At 35.1% G+C, this 22449-nt stretch overlaps 1 protein-coding gene across 12 annotated transcripts in view; it reads left to right on the plus strand.

Moving 5' to 3' along the window:
• dock3 (dedicator of cytokinesis 3) overlaps positions 1-22449 on the plus strand; it is a 189812-nt gene that overhangs the window by 108174 nt on the left and 59189 nt on the right. For all 12 annotated transcript variants that reach the window (XR_006157940.1, XM_042749368.1, XM_042749366.1 and 9 more), the window contains 4 exons: positions 5159-5307; positions 8769-8853; positions 16089-16130; positions 17813-17964. Coding sequence is in view for 11 of the 12 variants with exons in the window: in XM_042749368.1 (XP_042605302.1) it covers positions 5159-5307; positions 8769-8853; positions 16089-16130; positions 17813-17964 (428 nt within the window). In the remaining variant the exon portion in view is untranslated. The remainder of the gene's footprint in view (positions 1-5158; positions 5308-8768; positions 8854-16088; positions 16131-17812; positions 17965-22449) is intronic.

Below are 22449 nucleotides of genomic sequence, written 5' to 3' on the forward strand. Positions count from 1 at the left end.
AGTCAGTTAGCGCACATACACTCGCTCTCATATCCACACACTGACACACAGTGTCAACTACAGTTCCTTTTACCTTCGCAAAATACCCACACATATGGTCTTTGGAACATTTTACATTAGTTGACTGTGCTAATGTGATGCTGTAGAGCTAACAATTACCTCAGACTGCTGACGCACCCTGAAGATTTAACATTAAAAATAAAAAAAAAGTCTTGATTTCAATGATTCAAACCTTCAATCCTGAACTTAATGGTGCATTTGAGTCTCAAATGTGGCAGTTTTCCCATAAGTTGTTCTTTAAATGAAGTGTTCAGATGATTTTTCCTCACAAAACTCATATTTCAAGTGAGTTGACTCATTTTATTGTCATGGTGTTATTTTTTTTTTGTTTTTGTTTTTTGTTGGTCGTCTGATGTTCTGACATTGTTGTATTTTATATAATCTATTTTTTTTCTTCCGCTAGCATTTCCTTAGCTAATAGTCTAGGTTTTATTTTATTTTTATTCCATTTACCATCTGCTTTTTTCCCTGTAACAAACCTGAGCGTCAAATGTGTGGTTAGAGAAGATCCTGTGTGTGTGGGGCGAGATGAGTCGGCTAGTGCAGGTGAGTGTTAGCATTAGCACCCGAAGGAGCAGCGTTGACTGTACAGAATGTGGGCGAAACTGTGTGAGTCACACTCTATCACTGACTGAAGAGTCTCAAATAGAGAACACAGGAAGCTAATAAATGGATTTTTCATAGTTTACAATTCATGTTTTGTATAATATGTCCATTTCCTGTTAGACAGACGTGTTGAATTTGGATTTGCGGTTGTTTTTAGCACTAGCTTCTTTAATACTGTCTATAAAATGGCAGTTAGTCCACTGCATCCTTTACTTTAGGCTCACTAGCATGTTGGGTTTTGATGCGTATGCTGCTGCTAAGTGCTAATTCTCTGCTACGATCTAGCCAAAATTCAGAGCCAGTAACCTGATAAACTTTGATTGTGTGATTAATTCTTCCTCAGAAGTGTCCATTGTATCCACCCAGTGTCTTACTAAAAACCAGAAGTCACAGAACAAGAGATGAACGTGATAGTTTTGTGTTCTCATGAGAGCTAATGTTTATAATGGGTCATTTAACCAGCTAAACAAACAGGGCTTTATTGAGAAACGCTTTGTTGCTATTTGAGGCACCATCCTTAGTGGAGGCTGATGTTTAGAAGTCACTGAAGGTACATTGCTCTCTATTACTTCAGTAGGAGACGAGAGCCATACAGTTTATGCAGTGTAGTGTATATTGTTGAATATATATGAATTAATGAATGAACAATGTGTTAATGCATGTTAATAATGTTATCGAATTTTACGTAATTCTAAAATTCAATAACACATTATTAGTTCATTAATTCATATATATATATATGTTTTACATACTATGCCCAGACCCTTCTTTGCAACTAAGCTGTAAAAATGGCTCGTTATGAAATTTCTGATTACAGATTGTTCCCAGATTTCTGGTTATGGGGGAAGTTGGATGAATTCCTGTGCACCAGAAGAAGAATATATTATTATTCCAGGTGGCATATGACTAAACAATAAGAGTAAGATGTGGCTGTAAATTTGCCAAACAATGTGCTGTTCTTGACTGTGTTGCACCTGCTGTTCCTCTTTTGAAGGATTCCAGCATTAGAAATGAGTGGCTAAAGTTTATTTTGAACAAGCTGCTTGATCATGTGCAAGAGTGAAACATTTATTTAATATGGTTTTCTATTACAATTCTACCAAATGCGAACCTAAGAGAAGATATGGATGAATTGGCTGAGAGTTGGACATGGTGAAATGTGATTCTGACACATTGTACTGTAGCTCAATCCGGTCTCTGTATTTAAAGCATGTGAGTCATGCAGTTGTGGAAAGTGTGATAAATACATGTTCTTCACACAGCTCGGTGCAACACATGCTGTAGCTCCCCTTCCCACACACTCATACACTGAGTGTTCTTCAGCTGTGTTCCCCAAAGCAAAGACCACAAATTGTTCTTTGCATGTGAGTTTCCATTGAATCTCTCCAGCTAAATCATCCCTTGCAACAAGTAATGACACTGAATGATTGGCATATTTATTCCAGTTCTGATAGGGTAAATTCTAGTTTTTGGTCGTCAAAACACTTTATTTGTTCAGAACGTTTGTCGTAACTTTGGCACTTGTTGGTTTTTCCATCAATTACATTTTCTGTGGATAGATTCTAGAGATTCCCTGCTAAAACACTCAGCTGTCAGGAGGTTTCTTTTCCAAACAAAAAGCTCTGTTGAAGTTTGAAGTCTCTATTTTGAATACCCTACTGAAATATCAATGTCAATCGTTGAAGTATACTCGTTAATCGACTAGGAACCCTGTAAGTGGTAGAGGATCCTGATGGATTGTGAACTGGATGCAGTCCATCTTTCAGTTACCACAGAGGAGGTGAGGTTCTTGCTGTTGGGTTGTGGGGGAAGCTGTCAATCCAAGCTTTTATTTCAGTTAAAGCTCAAGGATTGATACAGGTCCCTCGACAGGCAAGTTAAAACATAATAATCGCATTATACTGAGGCTGATATATCTGTGTGTCATTGGTGTAAACGGATTGCCTTGTTCATGGATGGTAAGAGAGCAAGAGCACTAAAGGGAGGATGACCCCACACTGTGTACTGAAATCTACTTGTGCCAGGATTCAGAAATATCTCACGTGGGAAGCCATGCAGAAACATCATGTCATTTTATACTAGATATCCTCATGTAAGAAATCCTTTGTAGAGGCCCAGAGAAGCGACTCATATTTACGTATTTAATTCATTTTATTACACAGATACAGGCAAATGGAACTGGTTAAATATCACTGATTAAATTGAGCCCTATCTTTGAGATAAAGTCAGGAGTCTGATAAAGTGTTAGCTGGTACCAATCCATGGGCAGCAGATTATTTGAGTCAGTTGGTCAGTTTGATATCAGTCAACATAACTGGGTGTGTTTGGATCAACTTTCGCTCAGTCGAGTGTAGAAAAATGTTATTGTTCCTCAACCTGTAATGACCCAATCTGAATTTTACCACAGTGAATTTTACAACTAATTGTTCAAGCAGTTACAAAACAGTCGAGGGTTATCAAAATATAATCAGAGCGACAGAATACAAGCAAATTGAGAAATGTAACTTGACATACTTGACAGTAATTGTCTTGAAATTTATTGTTGAAGGCTGTGAGTTTGTTACAAAAGTGACATTTTGATAGCTGTAGCTGAATTTAGAGATGCAGTGTGTTGAAGAGAATGGTTATGTCTCTGAATTTCATTCATCATATTCCCCCAGAAGATGCTAGTTTACTTCACTAGCAGACTAGTCGATTGTCGGGAGACTAGATGACTAGATGCCAAATATCGAGACTACCTTGGTCAGCTGACTTCACCACAAAGACAATGTAGGTTCATCAGCTACTGTATACCAGCAGCAAACAAGCACTAACCAGCATAAAACAGCTTGGACCAAGGTAAATCCATAGTTTTAGTTAGCATGGGATTGGAGAGCATTGGTTTTCCCACCAAGCTGCTTAACAAGCCAATTATGCAAGACTATCCCGATCAGCCAGTTTCTCCAAAAAGGCTATGCTGGTCCACCAGCTAAACCAGCACCAAACAAGCACTAACCAGTGCACACCAGGTTGAAATATCATAGGAATCCATACTTGTCTGCTAGCATGAGATGCTGGAGTGCTGGTTTTCCCACCAACTTTATCAAAAACACCATGCTGGTCTACCAGCAAAACCAGCCCCAAACCAGTATTAAGCAATATGAACCAACTTGGTCAAGCACAGAAATTCATACTGGTCTTTATCTGAAGATTCTGTGTTAGTTTTCACAATAGTCTTTTCACTCTGCTCATCCCAATAGGAAGTGGATTTATGGTGCGATCTGCAGCTGGTCATTGAGATTCTTCTCCAAGAATCTCACCAGTGAGACTAGTAGGAAATGATTCACGCTGTTCTGCTTGTGATTGCATGAGGAAGGAGTAATTATTGATGCCACCATGATAAAGGGGAAGCTGTCAGTCTCCAGTGCCAGGAGCAGCCAGAAAAAAAAGGCTACATCCAGTACAGAAGTCCAAGTAAATAAAACAAGGAGTTTGATGGTTGTGGCTTTTACTTGAATGTCCAAATCCCATCTGATTTCACCATTAAAAGACTGTGGAATGACATACTGACAGATGCTACATATGTGGGTATCCAGGGGGAACATTCTTGTGTAAACTCCACATAAACCTTCTTTGTTTTCAAGAGCATGTCAAACTCAAGTTCTCAGGTGTTTCAGTGATGGAGGGCGCTGGAGACCACACGCACAGCCGGCACAGCATGTCGGTGTGACAAACGCACAGATCTGTCTGCTGCAAGTCTCCCCAAGGGTCCTCATGAGGGAGTCATTATCATCCATCATACACAAACTTGTAGGGGAAGCCTTGCGGTTTGGGACATGTGCTTAGATGATGCTCAATGGCTGTTCCACTTCTTTGACTGTCTGTGGCTTTGATTACCTACAGTACTGTAATTCCATGTGAAGGCAGCATAGAGTGCCATTCACACTGACAGTGATTTTTTAGAAGCAGAGCGATCTGAATTCACTTAATTCAGTGACACATAAAACAAAGTTAAGCAGAGTTGAGAGAATGATTTTCAAATATGAATGCTGTTAGTGTGACTGTCACTTCAAAGCTAATTTACACTACATTGACAAATGACAACCAGTGGCAACAGACGTTTGTTATGTTGGACCAGTATTTTACCAATGTAAGCATCTATTGCCATTGGTCAGCACTAGTTTTTGGCAACTAAACCGTTTTATTCACATGTATACATATTTATTGGGTCATTGAATATCTGAGAAGTGATGCACTGTAATCTTGTGATTGTTGGACATGGAAATTTTGTTTTGGACATGATACCATGGTAATACCATGCCATTTATTATCTTTGGTTATGTAAGTTTTTTTTTGGATATGGTATTAATGTGCTTTTAGAATGATTGTTTACTTGCACTATAATATGTATTATATACGACTACTGTACATTTCCCTGGTCAAATTTGAGGCTAGTTTGTCGTGTGGATGGATAAAATAAAATTTTGCCTTTCGTTTTTTTTTTTCTCTACAGAAGCATAAAGTCGACCTCTTTTACAAGCTCCGTCACGTGATGAACGAGTTGATTGATCTGAGGCGACAACTGCTTTCAGGCCACCTGACCCAGGATCAAGTCCGTGAAGTCAAACGCCACATCACTGTACGACTGGACTGGGGCAATGAGTGAGTACCTCTCTTTTACCTCCCAGAAAATGCCCTGAACAAATTCAAATGAAAAACTTGACTTAATCGTACGGAAGAACCAACAAGTTGCCTTAAAGGGTTACTCCATCCCAAAAATAAAATTTTGTCATTAATCACTTACTCCCATGTCGTTCCAAACCCGTAAAAAACTTAGTTCATCTTCGGAAAACAATTTAAGATATTTTAGATGAAAACCGGGAGGCTTGTGACTGTCCCATAGACTGCCAAGTAAAATACACTGTCGAAGTCCAGAAAAGTATGAAAAGCATCATCAGAATAGCCCATCTGCCATCAGTGGTTCAACCGTAATGTTATGAAGTGACAAGAATACTTTTTGTACACAAAGAAAACAAAAATAACGACTTTATTCAACAATTTGTCTCCTCTGTGTCACGGCTGACACAGAAGAGCATAAGCTGCTTGTGTACAGCTCATATTCTCTAAAATGGCACTACAGTGATGTGGAGAGACACAGAGGAGACAAATTGTTGAATAAAAATAAATTGTTGTTTTTGTTTTATTTGCATACAAAAAGTATTCTTGTTGCTTCATAACATTACGGTTGAACCACTGATAGCAGATGGACTATTCTGATGATGCTTTTCATACTTTCCTGGACCTTGAAAATGTATTTTACTTGGCAGTCTATGGGACAGTCACAAGCCTCACGATTTTCATCAAAAATATCTTAAATTGTGTTCCGAAGACGAACTAAGCTTTTATGTGTTTGGAACGACATGGGGGTAAGTGATTAATGACAAAATTTTCATTTTGTGGTGGAGAATCCCTTTAAGTCTTGTGGAAGAACAAGCAAAGATGCATTTGTGTTGTTAACAATGTTAGCCATCATGCTAACTTCAACCATGGGTCTAAATCAAGTGGAAGAACCAAAAATGATGTCTTTATGCTTTTGTTTGCAATGTTAACTACTATGGTAACTTCCCCCATAGGTCTAAATCTGGTAGGAGAACCATCAAATATGACTTTAAGGTGCTGTTAGCAATGTTAGCCATTATGCTAACTTCCACCATAGCTCTTTTCATATTTCTGCACTCTTACATAGGCAAATTATGTCAGTTACTCTTTTGAAATACACCCTATTAAACAAATCTATAGGATTGTCGTGCATTTGTTCCACCTTCAAAATAACTCATTGAGATTAATGTTCAGCCCTGGCATGCTTCACTTAACTAAGAAGTGTTTAAATAAGCTCATTTGCATCATGGTGATTTGTGGGTGTTTTTAATTTGTTTTAGTGTGTTGGATGCTGATGGTTGATTATCGTGGAGTCAAAGTAAAAACACTAGAGATGGATCACTGTGGCTTTCTCATCACCCTAAATCAAGCTTGGCTCAACTCAGTGAAGGAAATGAGGAGAACAAGAACATATGTCATTCACAGCCTGGTTAATGTGAATTATGCTAAGATTTCAAATGCAAACTTTAAGGCCAAACAAACCAAAACAACACAAGGTAGAGTTTTTTTATTTTTTCTTTAATTGAGTAAATTGATTTTTCACTGCACTGAAAGGCGGTTGTGTTTGTCCTTCAGATACCGCCCCCATTTTTAACCTACACAGTTGTGCAATTCTTCACAGCTTTTGAGTTTTGAGTGTCAGTATTTACAGTTCTTGCATCATTATTTCATCCTTTTGAGAGGTTTTCAAATGTTTTATGTCCAATATACATTTGCCAATACTGCAAATTGAACTTTCAGTCAGCTACGAATGATATTTACTATACTGTTTAGTAAAAGTTTTTACAGCAATTATCTACAGTGTAGAAGTAGACCAGACCTCCAAAATGAAAGTCATGGTGTTCACCTCTTATAGCGATGAAAGGCCAAACCGACAGTATTTTAGAGGTCAGATGATCCAAGTATTGCAGTGTATGAGCATCTGTGTCAAGTCCACGTTGGCCACTCATCCCTCTTTTTCAAGGTCACCTGAAGATTCACTTCTGTGATGAGGCACTTTGCGGTTCTGTGCTTTCAGCAGTACATCACTGCCAGGTCTTCAGATCAGCAAACTAAGAGATAATTGAGTAAATGGGATGAAATGGATTTGAGATGGGAGCACTTACCGATAAATTCCATAAATACTTAAAGGATGAGTTGAAGAGCATCTCAAGTGTTTTTCAAACAATCTAATAATGTTTTTTTATTATGCCTCTCTCAGGTTATATCAATTTTCCGCAGGTGATCTTGCGTTTTTTTTGGCAAGTGTCACCATTACTATCATTTTCTGTAATATATATGTTACAGTATTTTGTGTATGACTGCAAGAGAGTTGATTCAGCCTCAATAACAAGACATTTATATACTGTGAAACGCTTTGACGTAGCAAATTAGAGGCATTCACGCTGCAGTTGTGGAGTATATCAAGCTTGTCATTGCTAAAAGCACTTAATTGTCACATAATAAGTGTATTACTGTCTGTTTACACAAAGTCATCAACAAATGGATTTATTTATGCTCTGTTACAAGCCAATGATGCAAGATGTCTCTCTGGAGAACTAATTTGCATTGAGATATTCAGAAAATATGCAGATTTATAAGCACAGCCTTGCTAGACAGGGACCCTGGGTGATGCTGATGCTAATGCTAACACTTTGATCAAGAGCACAGCAACCTGAGCAAAATAACTAGCAACCAGCTGAATACCCTAACAACCACCTATCACCTATAAACCTTATCAAAATAGCAGCTACTTTACTTTAGCATTAGCATTACTAAAATTATTTCCTTCTGTTTGACTGTTTACTTCTTAATGACTGATATTCAACCACTTGGCAAGCACCCTGAACATTTAAATGAATATAAAAATATAGTTTAGTAATAAAAATGTGCATTTCAATAAACTTTCAATGTGAATTCTCAGCCTCAATGTCATTATCTTTCATGTGTTTAGTTGCTAACCCACTTACTTAATGCTAGTCTGTGGTTTAGGCTACTCAGGGTGTTGATGGGGTTTTATTTACATCTGGGAAATCTGAGAGAAGAAATGTTTATGTTATATTAAGATACACTGTGGCATGCCATCACTTTCATTATTAGGTTATGGGGGCAACACCTGTTTCTATAGCTCTATACTACGACAGCTGCACGTAGTGCTAACGCTAGCAGTTTTCTGTGCGTCTTTACCATATGAGCCTCTCAAAATGTACAGCTCTGTGTGGATAAACCAGGAAAGAAGTGTGGAAGATGTGTCTAGGAATGTTCTTATGTCATGTTTTCCATCACACCGATGTGTGAGATATTAGCGTATAGCAATGTAGCGATTTATGGATAAAAATAGATACCGCATGGCTAAATGCCTGTGACAGCAGGTGGACACCACAGCTTGACAGGTCTTCCGTTCTTTTATTATCAACAATATTAAGTATTTCAGTCTCGAGAAGTCTATGTTAATCTGAGTTCTGTTGTTTTCTTCTGTTCAACAGACACTTAGGCTTAGATCTGGTGCCCAGGAAGGAGTTTGAAATGGTTGATGCAGACCAGATCAGCGTTTCTGATCTCTACAAAATGGTGAGTACATTGACTGCATCTCGATGGGTTTTCGATGTGTGCTTTTTCATCTCTGAAGTAGTAAATCACTATAACGTCCTCTGTTCATGCAAATTGCAAATTGACTTTATTTATGAGATGCTTGTGCATATGACATTATGCACTTGATGCACATAATGTACTTATGTGTGCTTAATGCAGAGTTCATATTTGCTGAATTATTTGCTCATAGCATTATGATTTTACAGTTCTGCTTTAAATTAGTATGTAAGTATGCATCTTAAATTCTTAAAGATTTGCTCAGTATTCACTGAAGAAAATTAAAATTCAGTTCATTATTTTTCATAAATAATACTAAAATAATCAATAAAAATAATGATTACGTCATACAAAACAAATAAATAATACCGTTTTATGATATTAAATAATATTTTAGTGTTATGTTAGTGTGTTTTTTTGCGAAGAATATATATATATATATATGTTTTACATACTATGCACAGACCCTTCTTTGCAACTAAGCTGTAAAAATGACTAATTATGCTTGTTTTATATCATTTAATACAACTACGTACATATTCTTTTGCAGTTTAATGCCATTTATATTACTTTAATATTTTATATATTACAGTTTAAATTTTCATTTATATGGAAACCATTAAAAGCAAAAAAGAATTAAACTCTTAAAATATTTCTTAAATATACCCTGAAAAATTCACTTCGTTATTTATTTATGATCATAAAACTGTTTATGATTATTTTTGTTCAGCATACAGTTGTAATAATGGCCTGTATTTTGGTTTGTACTTCTTAATTTTTTTTAGTGTTTTTCTAGCTTTGAATTACAGCAAGTTCTACAAAATGAGTTTATTAATATGTGAGTCATCCGTGTAAACGAGAGCAGGAATTAATATTTTAATGTATTCCTGCAGCTGTTTTGCATATGTGCATAATGTAGGCATAATGTGCAGATGTTGCCAAGTTCCCACCTGTAGAATGAGCTGAACAATTAGACTGCAGAAATATTTTAAACACTCCATTAGAGGGCAGATTCCCAAGACGCCTCATCAGAATTAATCATTTACATATTCTGTTTTTTTTTCCTCTTTTTTTTTTTTCTTTTTCAGAAAGCCTCATAGTGTATTTTCAGCTTTATAGAGCAGGTACCCTTTGGAGTTTAATAAGAAACAATATTGGAAATTATAAAAAAGAAGCTTTTTTAGCTTTTGATTATTTTTTACCCTCAGTAATTCACTTTATTCTCTAGACCGCTGTTTGACGATGATAAGGTTTTATTGGAAAGAGGTTTTGACACCAGCATCTGTTACTAACAGGTGCTTTTGAATGGCAGCTTGTAGAAAAGCTGCTAATACTGTACATTTATTTATTTCACACATTTGACGGATGTGACACTTTTTCCATGATGTCTGCACAGGTTTGTGCCATATGTATCTATGTTTGGGTTTGTGTGGGACTGGATTTTTGTACAATATGGCAGCAAAGGGGCTAAATTTACCTGCGCTGTACCTGTATTCTGCAGTCTAGGATATATATATATATAGCTTTTTTCAAAGGCTGCAATCTGAAAGCAGCTGTTAGAAACAGTTTTCAATAAAACGTTATCATATATAATCAAAATCTACACATATGCAAGCTTAAAATTGTTAATGCTTGAAAAATAGTCATTTAATGCGATTAAATATTAGTTTTTTTTTGTTTCGTTTTTTTCAGTTTGGCTGTAAAATGAAACAATAATTTATCAGCACTTCACGTTCAATAAAACTTACCATTGTACAAAATTATATTTAATATATCATACAATTTTTTTTTTTGTATTTGCTGTAAAATTATGTAATATTTGTTTTAAATAAAGCTTATTATTGTGATTTTTTTTTTTTTTTTTTACGAGATAAACCAAGCAGCTATTTTTAATATTAAATGTGTATGGTAGGCATACCTTATTAATAATATTTATTAATATTGTCAAATGCCACACACTGACAAATTTCAAATCAGTGTTTGAAATGAATCAGTGTTTTAAATTAGACCACTAACGCATCATATTTCTCAAATCTACTTTTTGCTGATAGGTTTAGATCAGAGATATTAAAAATTCTCTGTCTTTTGTAAAATATAAATTTCGTCTTCATGAAACGTGCTTGTCTTTGTTTTGTAATTCTATATTTGCAACAACAACAACATCAATAATTACTGCATGTTTATAATTGTTTTAATTTATAATAATAATTATTATTATTATTATTATTAGCCTATTATTATTATTACTGGTGTTGTTGTTTGTTGTTGTTGTTGTTGTTGTTGTTACTGGTGTTTATAATATGTACAGTTTATTAATATTATTAAAATGTATTAATATTTATCATTTTTAAAGCATGCAAATGCCAAACAGTGACTTCCATTTTGCAGCAAATTAAGTTGAATCAGTGCTTTGAAATGAATTGGTGTTTTGAATCGGAACGTTAAAATGAATTACATTTCTCAAATCCACCTGCATTTTTACCACTAGGTTTAAATCAGAGATATTATGTAAAATTTTCTTTAAGTCTTTATGAAACTTAAAACACATTCAAATAATTGTGATATTCCTGATATTGTTTAGTTTCATACTGGCAACGTTTTTCCTTCAACCATTTAAGTTGCAAAGTTAGAGAGAAACAGAAGGAGGCTGGAGGAACTATCATTTGACTAAGAGGTTTCACTAACTTTCTGGGCTAAATTCAGAGGAAAAGCAAACACTCTCGAGTAGAGTAGCTGAATCTTGATTCGATTTTAAGTGCACTAGCCAAATGTTGAGGTCACAGAGAGATTTGTATAGCTCGATATGTGGGAGGCGGAGGAGTTTCACACAAATACCAAAAATAAAGAAAGAGAAGAAAGAAACAAGCTTCTGAAGAGAATAGAGAGACAGAGATGTGAGAAGACTTTTACTTGGCCTTGGGCAGCAGAGAGCACTGAAGCTGCAGTGACTCGAGACCTTTCGTTTTATTAGAAGTTGCTGCTGAATTGTCTCCAGGGAAGCAGAAGATAGATTAAATCAAAGAGCCGAGCTTTTCTGGTTCTGGATTACACGTGCACTGTTCACACACATTTTACTCGAGCTGTCCGCTTTCTCTTCACTTTCTATATTCATTCCATAATTTTGGGGCTTTTGCAGTAACACTGTCGAGAAAAGAAATCTTGAACTTTATGTTTTTCTTTTTCTTTTTTTTTCTGTTGCAAAACAATGTCATGACTCTCTCAAAAGCTCAAATTTATAGTTTTACAGTCATAAGAAATAATTTTTCATAGGAAACATCAAGTTCCTTTGATAGAGTGCCACTCAATTCAATTTAATCTAATTAATTCAGTTGAATAAAAATGCATTCTTTATTAAATTATAAATTTATTCATACAGAAATATAAATAAATGTAATTAAATCAGTAACTTGACAAATAAATAGACATTTGAAGTGATTTATTTAATGTTTAAAATGTAAAATGTTATAATATAATATAATATAATATAATATAAATGTAATTAAATCAGTAACTTGACAAATAAATAGAAATGTAAAATGTTATAATATAATATAATATAATATAATGTTGCATTGTAAATTTGTTACTTTTAACAACATTTTCATTATATTTAAATTAATACATTGTTAACTGATTTCTTCAAGTAATTTTTAAGTGGTACTCCTCGTCCTCTACAGGCATAAAAGAACCTGTGACAGTCTGATAGATAGATAGATAGATAGATAGATAGATAGATAGATAGATAGATAGATAGATAGATAGATAGATAGATAGATAGATAGATAGATAGATAGATAGATAGATAGATAGATAGATAGATAGATAGATAGATAGATAGATAGATAGATAGATTTTAGTGCCAAATGAATAACCCTATTTATTTGTTTGATTGCTTTATTTTGAAAGTTTAAAATAAAATGATTAAAAAATATAAAATAAAATAGTCAACTGACATAAAAAATATTTTAATTACAAAAAACTCTATTTATTTATTTATTTATTTATTTATTTTCCTCTGTACCAATAAGAGAAACTGAGGTTCTATTTTAAAATAATATAAAATATAATTTTTCAATTCAATATTTGTATTACAAAATGAATAATCTTATTTATTATTATTATTATTTTTTTTTTTATTGCAATACACAAGTTTCAGGTTTAATTTTGACTCATTGAGATTTTTGCATTGTGCATTGTACCCATTCTGCTAAATGGGTAACAGATTTATTTCACAAAACAACCGTGTACATATATAAGTTAGTCAGGGACTGAAGTCTCACAGAAGCATGCTGTAACATAGCTGTACAATCTGCCACGCTCACAGTGCCGCAAGGCGCTATTTTAGATTAATGAGTCCCGCCAGGCACGCGTTTAGCCTCCCTGATGGTGAAAGTGAGAACAGAAGGAAAGATATTTGTTTTCAGACGTTTCTCAGTTCGGCCTGAAATCCTCCACTGGGTTTGCAAATGAAACTCTACTTCACTCCCTCGTTGTCAAGCACTATATCAAGGAAATCTCACTGTTTATCTCGAGATATGCTTACAGCTTTGATGATTCCTTTCCCCGGTCCTTCTTTTTCTAAGGAAAGCATCACTATGAGCAAACATCTCTAGAAACCACTCAGAAAACACGACTAACAACTTGCAATGCCCTAGCAACCATCCAGAACACCTTAGCAATGACCAACAATGCCCTAGCAACCACACTCAGATCACATGACTAACACATTGCAATGCCCTAGCAACCATCCAGAGTACCCTAGCAATCACAGCATAGAAATGAGACCACAATTGCCCAAAACAGCCTAGCAATCACCAAGCAACAACACAGCAATAATGAGCAACCAACCAGAACACTCTAAACACAACATAGTCACACCTTATCAACCACCTAGCAATGTCCTAGCAAACACCTGAAAAAAAAAACAAAAAAAAAAACACCCACTTAGAACACCTTGACAACCACATAGTATATCAACCATCCAATAAAAACCCACTAGCAATGGAATAGCAACCACTCACATTTAAGCTGCACCATAGCAATATCAAGCAACCAGTTAACCAATCGGAATACTACAGCTACTACCTAACAACACACTATCAACCAAACGACTCAGCATGAACTAGCAAACACCTAGTTATAACAAAGAGATAACAATCCCTCAGAATAGCATAGCAACATTACGACAAACACTCAGAGCAACATAATAACACCTTATCAACCACCTAGTAATATCCTAGCAACCTTGGCAACTGAACAACAAAGCACCACTAAAAACCACTCAGAACACCTTAGCAACCACATGCCAATCCCCAGAACCCTAGCACACTCTAGCAACCACCCAGAACATCCTAGCAGCTGGACAGCAAAGTGCTAAGAACTTCTGAAAACACCTTAGCAACCACATAACATCACTCCACCAAAAACACCCGAGCAATGCATTGCCAACCACCAAGAACTCTATAGCAACTAGACAGCAAAGTGCTAACAACCACCCAGAATACCTTAGCAACTGCGTTGCAATGCCACTCCACCAAGAACTCCCAAACAAAGCCTTAGCAACCATCTAGAACACCATAGAAACTGAGCACCTGTAGAGCTAAGTGCTAACAACCATCACTCCACCCACAACATGCAAGCAATACCCTAATAACCACCCAGAACACCCGACTGATTGGACAGCGAGTGCGAACAACCACCAAGAACACCTTAACAAATGCAACAACACTCCACCATGAACACCCAAGCAATGCCTCAGCAACCACCTAGAACACCTTAGCAACTGTGCAACGTGCTACTCCAGTACTCCAAAACACTTTAGCTACCACATAGTAACATCACTCCATGCACAACACACAAGCAATGCCCTAGTAACCACCCAGAACACCCTGCCAACTGGAAAGCAAGTGCTAAGAACAGCTGAAAACACTGTACCAACTGCATAACAACGTCACTCCACCAAGAACACCCAAGCAAAGTACTAACAACTGCTGAGAACACTTTAGCAACCACCTAGTGATGTCCCTCTGCCCAGAACACCGTAGCAATGCCCTAGCAACCAACCAGAACTCCCTAGCAACTAGAATGCAAAGTACTAATAACCACAGAGCAATACATTAGGAACAACATAGTGATGTAATTACAACTGGAACACCCTAGCAACAAGAAAGCAAAGTACTGACAACCGCTGAGAACACCTTAGCAACCACCTAGTGTATGTCCCTCAAACCAGAAAACCCTAGAAATGCCCTAGCAACCAACCAGAACTCCCTAGCAACTAGAATGCAAAGTACTAATAACCACCGAGAACACCTTAGCAACCACATAGTGATGTCAATCCACCCAGAACACCCTAGCAACTAGAAAGCAAAGTACTAACAACCACTGAGAACACCTTAGCAACCACCTAGTGAATGTCCCTCCACCCAGAACACACTAGCAATGCCCTAGCAACCAACCAAAACTCCCTAGCAACTAATATGCAAAGTACTAATAAATGCGAGAACACCTTAGCAACCACATAGTGACATCACTTCACCTAGAATACCATAACACTTTAACTTTTTGTTTTTGGCAGGATTTAATTTTTTATTTTTTTTTTTTTTGTTTTTGATTTTTTCTTTTCCCACTGTGCATATGCCGATGGGGGTTTGTGTTGAATGCTGGGTAATTTATTCTAAATGCAGTCAAAAGCACTGAAGAGAAAGATGCAAGCTAAGAAACACAGACTCATAAGTCACCCAGGCAAGATGTGTATATGTGTGTGTGTTTCACCATGTGATTATGAGCATGTGTTTTCTGTTGGCATTTGTGCTGACGATGCCTCTATGAATATGATTAATCTAGATGTAGATATCTCATGAGATATTGCAATGTACATCCATACAGCGTTGTGGGGAAATATTCAAACCCTTAAGCAAGTGTCTTATTTACTCAATTCATAATTCTAGTATCAAAAGGAACAGAATTTCCTGTTTGATCTGTAATTATTTTAGAGTTACATTTTTTTAGGTTTGAAGATACAGTGCGCAGTATGCACTATATGTTTCCATTTGAAACTATTTTTATTTTTATTTTATTTTTAAGGTTGTCAGTTACTTCAGGTACAGCTAAGATGATATGTTTAACTGCTGTCAGCATGCTTTGTACTGTATATAAACATTAACTGGATTTAAGTCCATATGACCACAGTGTTTCTCTTTCTCTTTTCCTGACAGCACCTATCCAGCAGACACAGTGTCCAGCAAAGCACATCCCAGGTATATTAGTCATCCTCAGCACCATCTGAGGACTTGTCAGAAATGCTTTGAGTCATTAACATGCAACAATTTTTGTAGGTCATGGTTCACTGTGGGCTAAAATGTGACATTTTGATCTAAACACCTTTTACTCTGTTTTGGTCATGATAAAAGACGTTTTACAGTTATGTATAATGCACTTTTTCAAAAATAGGTCATTAAAACAAGCCAGAAGAATGCAACACTCTGCTATAAGCACTAATGAATATGCATGTTTGTCTTGTTCCATTCAGATAATTCTGTGAATTCATATTGTTTTTAAAATTTTTATATTATGTTTTACAAATGAGCAAAAATTAGCAAAAGTTCTGGCAATTTATCATATAACAGCCTTATATTATATTATATTATTATTGTTTTTAAAAACATTATATTATATTTTATTATACTATATTATATTATATTATGTATTTTTGAATACACATTTAAGATGCAAGAAGTTTAAATTGATTAACTGCAGTATCATTTTATCACCTGCATCACATAAAACTTTCCGCTTTTTAACAACCAGAAACCACATTATTTGTGAGACCACTGTGTAACAGCAAAACATGTTACAATATACCACACATGTGATATATGTTTGAGACTATAGTGTAACATGTTATGTTTTTACATTTTACATTGTTTTATAGTGTTTTATATTATGTCATGTGATATATGGTTGTTATATTATAGCGTTACATGTTATATTGTTATATATTATGCATTGTATGTTGTTATATCATGCTATGGTATATCATTGCATGTTATGGCATGTCATGTGGTATATCACATGTCTTGATATAGTGACATGTTATGTTTATTATGTTATGTTATAGCTTTACCTGTTATATTGTTATATTTTTTGTTTTATATCGTGTTATGGTATACAGTTAGAGCTTATGGCATGTAATGCTATAGTATGTCATGCAATGAAATATACTCTATGGTTAAATGTTGTAGCATTGCAAGTTATGTCATTATATTTAATATTGTGTTGCAGTATATATCTTACATATGGTTATATGTAATGTTATAATATTACATGTCATAATATTACATGTCATATCATCATGTCTTGCTGTGGTATGTTGTTATTATATCATGTTGTGGTATGTTGTTATGTCATTGCATGCTATGATATATCACATGTTGTGATATATTGTTACGTTGTGTTAAACTGTAACTTTACATGTTATATCATTAAATGTTTCGCCATGTCTCGCTGTGGCATATCGTTGCATGTTGTTATAACAACACATGTGACAACACATATAATATTTAACAATACTGGAAAATATCATGTCATGCTATGGCATATCACATCATGTTATAAACTGTTGTATGTTATGATGTTGCGCTATATCTGTTTACGTTTTCCCATGTGTTATATCATGTTGCGGCATTGTTACGTTATAACATCACACATGTAACTATATATATATATAAAACTATATAACGATAAAAGATAACATAACAATATACATTACCATAACATAACATAAAATAACAATATAACATAACATGGAACAATATACCTTGTAACAAAACACAACACCATAAAATAATGTCATAATATAAAAAAAAATAATACTATAACATATACTGTAACAAGCATCTCATGGCATAATGTTAAGCTGTTGTGTACTCTATGTCTTCAGGATGGTGGAAAACAAAGACACGGGGATTCTTGTCGAATGCCTGTGCCGCACCATCTCTTTGTCAACCTAAAGAGCTTCACATACAACACCATCGGCGAGGACACAGACATCTTCTTCTCTTTGTATGACCTGAGAGAGGGCAAACAAATCAGGTAGGAAATGTGTGTTGTGTAAGTTTGTATACACATTCAGCGGTCGTGCCTCTTCACCACTCAAACTTTTTACAGTGAACAAGCTTTCAATGGTAATTATTCACAAGGAATAGAAAAATAAACAGTACATGAGGTCCCATAAGAAATAAAGTAAGCCATGATTTTTTAAAACATCAAGGTCATGTAAATGAAAGGTTGCGCAAATACCGCCTACATGTACATAAGCCAATTTTTTTTTTTTTTTACAATAACTCAAAATGCCACACAGAACTGTGAAACTGCAGAAAGACGAGTTAAGGACAAGAGACCTTGATGAAGTATTTATGTAAAAGATCTCTTCGCTTCAACTATGCTGTTAAGACATCTTAAGTTTCAAGTAGCATTTTGAGGACACTCTTAACCAACAATGTTTTAATTTTACAGCCAGATTTTAAGACTAATAGATTTTCTTTCAACGCAGGCACTGGAAAAACCTGCCTCTACTGATATCTTTGTAAAATGCCAAAAACTTACCTAGACATAATATTCTCTGCAGTTTCCAGCAGAAACTTACACTAGTTGATTAATAATAACTTATTTATGTGCAGTTCCTTGATATACTATGTTACGAGTTCAAAACATGTTTACTATACTTTTACCTGGTCCGTAATAGTTTTACAAGAAAACTTGCTCAGTAGCGCACTTGGTACAGCATTAACACTTCCATATGTATAGCTTTTCTGATGTAGCAAACTTGCTCGGGAGCGCACCTGGTGTAGCATTTACTCTTCCATATGTATGGCTTTTCTGATGTAGTAAACTTGCTCGGTAGCGCAACTGGTGCAGCATTTACACTTCCGTATGTGTGGCTTTTCTGATGTAGTAAACTTGCTCGGTAACGTACCCGGTGCAGCATTTACACTTCCGTATGTATGGCTTTTCTGATGTAGTAAACTTCTTCGGTAGCGCACCTGGTGCGTTATTTACACTTCCGTATGTATGGCTTTTCTGATGTAGTAAACTTGCTCGGTAGCGCAACTGGTGCAGCATTTACACTTCCGTATGGATGGCTTTTCTGATGTAGTAAACTTCTTCGGTAGCGCACCTGGTGCGTTATTTACACTTCCGTATGTATGGCTTTTCTGATGTAGTAAACTTGCTCGGTAGCGCAACTGGTGCAGCATTTACAATTCCATATGCTTGGTTTGTCTGATGTAGTAAACTTGCTCGGTAGCGCACCTGGTGTAGCATTTACACTTCCGTATTTATAGCTTTTCTGATGTAGTAAACTTGCTCTGTAGCGCACCTGGTGTAGCATTTACACTTCTTTATGTGTGGCTTTTCTGATGTAGTAAACTTGCTTGATGTAAAAAGTTTTTTGTTTTAGTGCCACTGGATGTTTATTTTTGTTTGTGTGTGTAGAAGTGAGTGAAGGAATGTATTTAATTTCATTTTGTTTTTTCTTTTGGAGCTCAATTCATTTGGCTTTTTGAGGAAAGGCTGCTATAACTATTCTTGAGAAACTTGATGAAAGTTGGTTTTTTGGAGTTTGAAAGGGGAAGTGGGAGTTTGTTTAATTTCTTTTGAGTTGTTGGGATCCTTGGGGGAATTGAGGGAAGTCCAGTTTTAGGGACTGTAATAAACTCAACTTGGTGTCAAGGATGAGGAGGTTCTATCTTCAGTTATACAACGGAAACTTGTTTTGTTTTTCCTCTTGTTAATCTTAAGAGAAATAAGGCCATTGGCAGATTCCTCCAATGGGAGTGTTTAAAAAGTAATTTATACACCTCATTAATTAAATTAGAGAAGCATTTTTAGGCCACTAAGAGACGATTGCTTAAATGTTTCTGTTTGAAGCAGCGGTTCAGTAAGTTTATGCATTACACTTTCATCCTTTTGTATGTTTGTGGATTACAATTTAAATATTTTTTAGTGGTGGTAGGATCCAATTAAACCACCCCCACCCCCACCGTTTTTTTTTTTTGTTTTGTTTTTTTTGATAATAGGATGTGTTGTTCACTCCAAGCTCACCTGAAACAGTCATGTTGCATCATGATCTGTCAAAACGGCATGGGTTGGCACGGCTGTTTTTGTGTGTTTGTGTGATTTCGAAGCCTTGATCTGCAGAAAGCGCAGTACGTTGCTGGAGTTTGTCCTGAGGGAGGCTGCTCTCATGAGAGACCACATGCTGATGAGTCTCACCATGGAGACAGAACGATTTCTCTACCTCACATTTTATTTCCAATGTTCTCGTTCCATATTCCCTCTGAGAGCTTTTGACCATGTCTAGACAGCGTTTTCTGTGTGATCATTCTGTGTATCATTCTTCCCCTGCAGTTCTTTAGGATGGGTAGCATATGTTGATGACAAAACCCACAAACCAGTGCAGTGCTTTTTATCTTTCATCAAAATGTACTAATGGCACCAAGCACCGAGCACCAAGCATTATTATGTGTGTGTGTGTGTGTATGTGTGTGTGTATATAGATATATATATATATATATATATATATATATATAGATATATATAATTTATTTATACTTTTTTTTTATTTATCCTTTATTTTTTTTTACCTTAATGTTCTTTTTAAGGGATTTGATATGATGTGTTCATTGGTGCTAACCCATTCCTATTTAATTACTGAAATGATTAATATGATCACAGCTTATATGTTTGACTAACTACATCGTGATTTCAAATCTTGAAAAATACACCAAAAAAGCATCATATTATATAAATGGCAGCAGCCGAGGAAAGCTGGCCAAATGATTATTCACACAGCACCCACAGAGCTGAGTGTCTCTCTCTCTCTCTCTCTCTCTCTCTCTCTCTCCACCCACTCCTCACACTTTTGACAGGCTTCTAATGGTGCCTCTGCCTCCCTCTCAAAAGCTGTCTGACCCTTAAGTGGGCCACAGGTTGGCTCCAAAATTATATCACGCCTGGTCAAGTCTGAAAAGAGGAACATACTGTACACAACTGTTTTTTGTTACAAGAACTTTCCAGATGTTCGTCTCGTCAACGTTAAACGCTGTTCACAAACCAGTTTAGTCTGTAATAGGACATATTTCACATTGACTTTAAGGATGCTGTGTAAAATATCTGTCCCGAATAGTCACAGTTTCACACTTTCTCTGTCTCTCTGTTTGAAGGACCTCAACACTCTCTCTCTTTCTTTTTCCATCCGTCTGTCACTTGTTTCTGCAGTGGCACACACGCGCATGACAAACATATTCAGAGACACTCGCAAATTGGTGTCTAGTGTAAATTTCAAATGTATGTGTATGGACGTCTGCAGTCTGTCTGTGTGCTATTCTGCTGTGAGCTGCTCCATCCACACCAGCACTGCAAATAACATATGGTGTTTTGTGTTGGACAAAGAAATACTGGAAAATGTACATAATAATAATAAATAATAATAATAATAATAATAATAATAATAATAATAATAATGTTAATAATGTTGGTGGTGGTGTTAAAAACAATTATTATTATTGATGTTATTATCAAAAAGGCAAAATAGCAATCCACAATTTTATTTTTACTAAGATTTTTTACATTATTATTATTATTATTATTATTATTACTATTATCATCATTATTATTATTAATATATGACAATTAATTATTTATAATAATAATAAAAAAAACATTTAAATATAAAAATAAAACAAGAAAATAAGAATAAAACAAAAAAAATATTATTATTATTATTATTATTGTTGTTGTTGTTGTTGTTGTTTTTGTTGTTGATGATGATGATGATGTTATTATTAGAAGGGAAAATAAATCTTTGATTTGATTATTTACCTAAAAAATTATTTGTTTGTTTAATAAAAAGAATAAAATAAATTGTTATTTGAAAGCAACTACTACTCCTACTACTACTACTACTACTACTAATTATAGTACAAATAATATCATCAATGTTGTTGTTGATGTTAAAAACAACAATTATTATTGTTGCTATTATTAGAAGGGATAAATAAATTGTGATTTTATTTTTAGTTTGAAATGTATTTATTTGTTTGTTTATTAGTTAGTAAGTTTGTTAGATTAACATTTGCTGTTTCTTAACTGGTTATTTAAAAAAATAAATAAAAAGAAATTGGGAAAAAAACAAATTGTTGTTATTTAACGAAAATACAAATAATAAAATTAAATGCTGAAAGCAGCTACTACTACTACTTATTATTTATTTATTTATTTATATAATTAAATTTATTGATGTATTCTTTTTCTATTAATCAGAAAACAATATTCTTAATTGTGGACATCAGCAAGTCTTTGTGCAACAGCCCAAATTGTCAGTCAGTGTGAATCTGCCATTATCTTATAAAGCCGTCGTGTTCTTCAGTGATTGATTAAAATGCATGACAGCTGCTTTAGTCTCTATTCAAACACAGATGAGGAATCATTCAGCTTTGAAGGTGCCTTTAATATTTGAACTTGTTAATTGCATTTAGCCACAGATCAGTTCATTTCTTGTGCAGAAACCCTCAGCTG

The sequence above is a fragment of the Cyprinus carpio genome, chromosome B22 (assembly GCF_018340385.1).
Source record: "Cyprinus carpio isolate SPL01 chromosome B22, ASM1834038v1, whole genome shotgun sequence".
Taxonomy (NCBI): domain Eukaryota; kingdom Metazoa; phylum Chordata; class Actinopteri; order Cypriniformes; family Cyprinidae; genus Cyprinus; species Cyprinus carpio.